General features: G+C 49.3%; 1 protein-coding gene across 1 annotated transcript; it reads left to right on the top strand.

Annotated features, from left to right (window-relative positions):
* Positions 1-283: 283 nt before the first annotated feature.
* LOC119250854 (olfactory receptor 14A16-like) lies at positions 284-1,228 on the top strand. The gene has a single exon (XM_037518441.1). The coding sequence runs from the start codon at positions 284-286 to the stop codon at positions 1,226-1,228; it is 945 nt and encodes a 314-aa protein (XP_037374338.1).
* The last annotated feature ends 523 nt before the right edge of the window (positions 1,229-1,751 follow it).

Consider the following 1,751-nt stretch of genomic DNA (forward strand, 5'->3'; position numbering starts at 1 on the left):
GGCAGGAGGCAGGAGAGCGGGGCTGGGGCGGTGGGGAGGGACAGTCAGTTGGGCTATGAGATCAACCAGAGCAGAATCCTATGATCACCGAAATGTCCCTCCTTCCCAACCCCAGATCCAGTGTGATAAAGGCACGTTTCTGGAGCTGATCGCAAAAAGCTCAACAGAGAGCAAGAGACATGGAGCTGCTTCACTCCCCAACCTCAGAGTGACCGCTGGGACACGCCTGTGACTGTACGTGTAGGTGTCATGTTTTATTCAGGTCGATTTTTTTACACAGATGATGGCTCCAGGGGTGACAAATCTCACAGCCGTGACAGAGTTTATCCTCCTGGGATTCCCCACCCAGGGGACCATGGGCTTCTTGCACCCGCTGCTCTTCTCCCTGGTCTACCTGTGTGCCCTGCTGGGGAACGTGCTCATCGTCCTCATCACCACCCTGGACCGGCACCTCCACACCCCCATGTACTTCTTCCTGAGGAGTCTGTCCTTCTTGGACCTCTGCCTCATCTCAGCCACGGTCCCCAAGTCCATTGCCAACTCTCTGAGGCACAGCAGCTCCATCTCCTTCCCGGGCTGTGTCCTCCAGGTCTTCATGGTGATGGTTTCAGGAGCTACAGAGCTTCACCTGCTCACGGTGATGAGCCTTGACCGCTATGCTGCCATCTGCCACCCCCTGCACTATGACGTCATCATGAGCAGGGACAGGTGTGTGCAGCTGACAGCTGCGTCCTGGCTGGGTGGGAGTCTCTATGCTGTGATGCACACAGCTGGAACTTTCTCCTTGTCCTACTGTGGGTCCAACGTTGTCCACCAGTTCTTCTGTGACATCCCCCAGTTATTGGCTATTTCCTGCTCGGGAAATTTAATGAATGAACTTGTCCCTATTGCCATCGGTGTGGTGTTGGATTTCTGCTATTTCATATTCATCGTCATTTCCTATGTCCACATCTTCTCTGCCGTCAGGAAGATCCCATCCACAGAAGGGAAGGCCAAAGTCTACTCCACCTGCCTTCCGCACCTGCTTGTTGTGGTGCTGTTTCTCTCCACTGCATTCTTTGATTATCTGAAGCCAACCTCAGGGACCCCGTCCATGTCTGACCTGGTCATTTCTATGTTCTACACGATGGTACCCCCCACCTTTAATCCCGTCATATACAGTTTGAGGAACCAAGCCATGAAGTCAGCCATGGGGAGACTGATGAAGGGGAGACTCACCAAAATGTGATAGAGAAGATTAATTCATAACTCCATTATGAGACATTTATTTTAAATTTCACATTATTGTCCCCTTTATAGTCTTATAATTTCATATAATTCTATTGTACAATTTAAATATATATGCTCATTTTTAAAATATATTTAAGATCACTTCATATATTCTTCTGCTCACTCACTCAATTAGCATTGATTGTTCCTCTTTTTAACACTTAGTTGCACTTTGATATTCTCTGTACAATGAAGGTCACCTAACTTCAGCATATATCTGCTGTTTTCCATTTCCATGCTCTTGGCCGAGAGGGCGATGGTTGGGTTTCATCTCAGTGATCAGCAGAAGTTCTCTCACTGGGGCAGCATCTCCAGTCTCTAAGGCACTTCCCCTTTCATGTTACTGACTCTCATGGTCACGTGAGGGATCAGGGGCTATTGGTGGGTCAGAGGCCCCTGTACTTGGTGAGTGAGGCCTTCATCACATAAAGAAGGCCTGATGGCCCAAGTTGGAAACAGTGGTCACGACCTTCTGTGGACAA

The sequence above is a fragment of the Talpa occidentalis genome, unplaced genomic scaffold (genome assembly GCF_014898055.3).
Source record: "Talpa occidentalis isolate TD23 unplaced genomic scaffold, MPIMG_talOcc4v2.1 talOcc4.18, whole genome shotgun sequence".
Classification (NCBI taxonomy): Eukaryota; Metazoa; Chordata; class Mammalia; order Eulipotyphla; family Talpidae; genus Talpa; species Talpa occidentalis.

Bases quoted from the DNA above. Each gene is read 5' to 3' on its own strand.
- LOC119250854 (XM_037518441.1), top strand. From the start codon at position 284: ATGGCTCCAGGGGTGACAAATCTCACAGCCGTGACAGAGTTTATCCTC.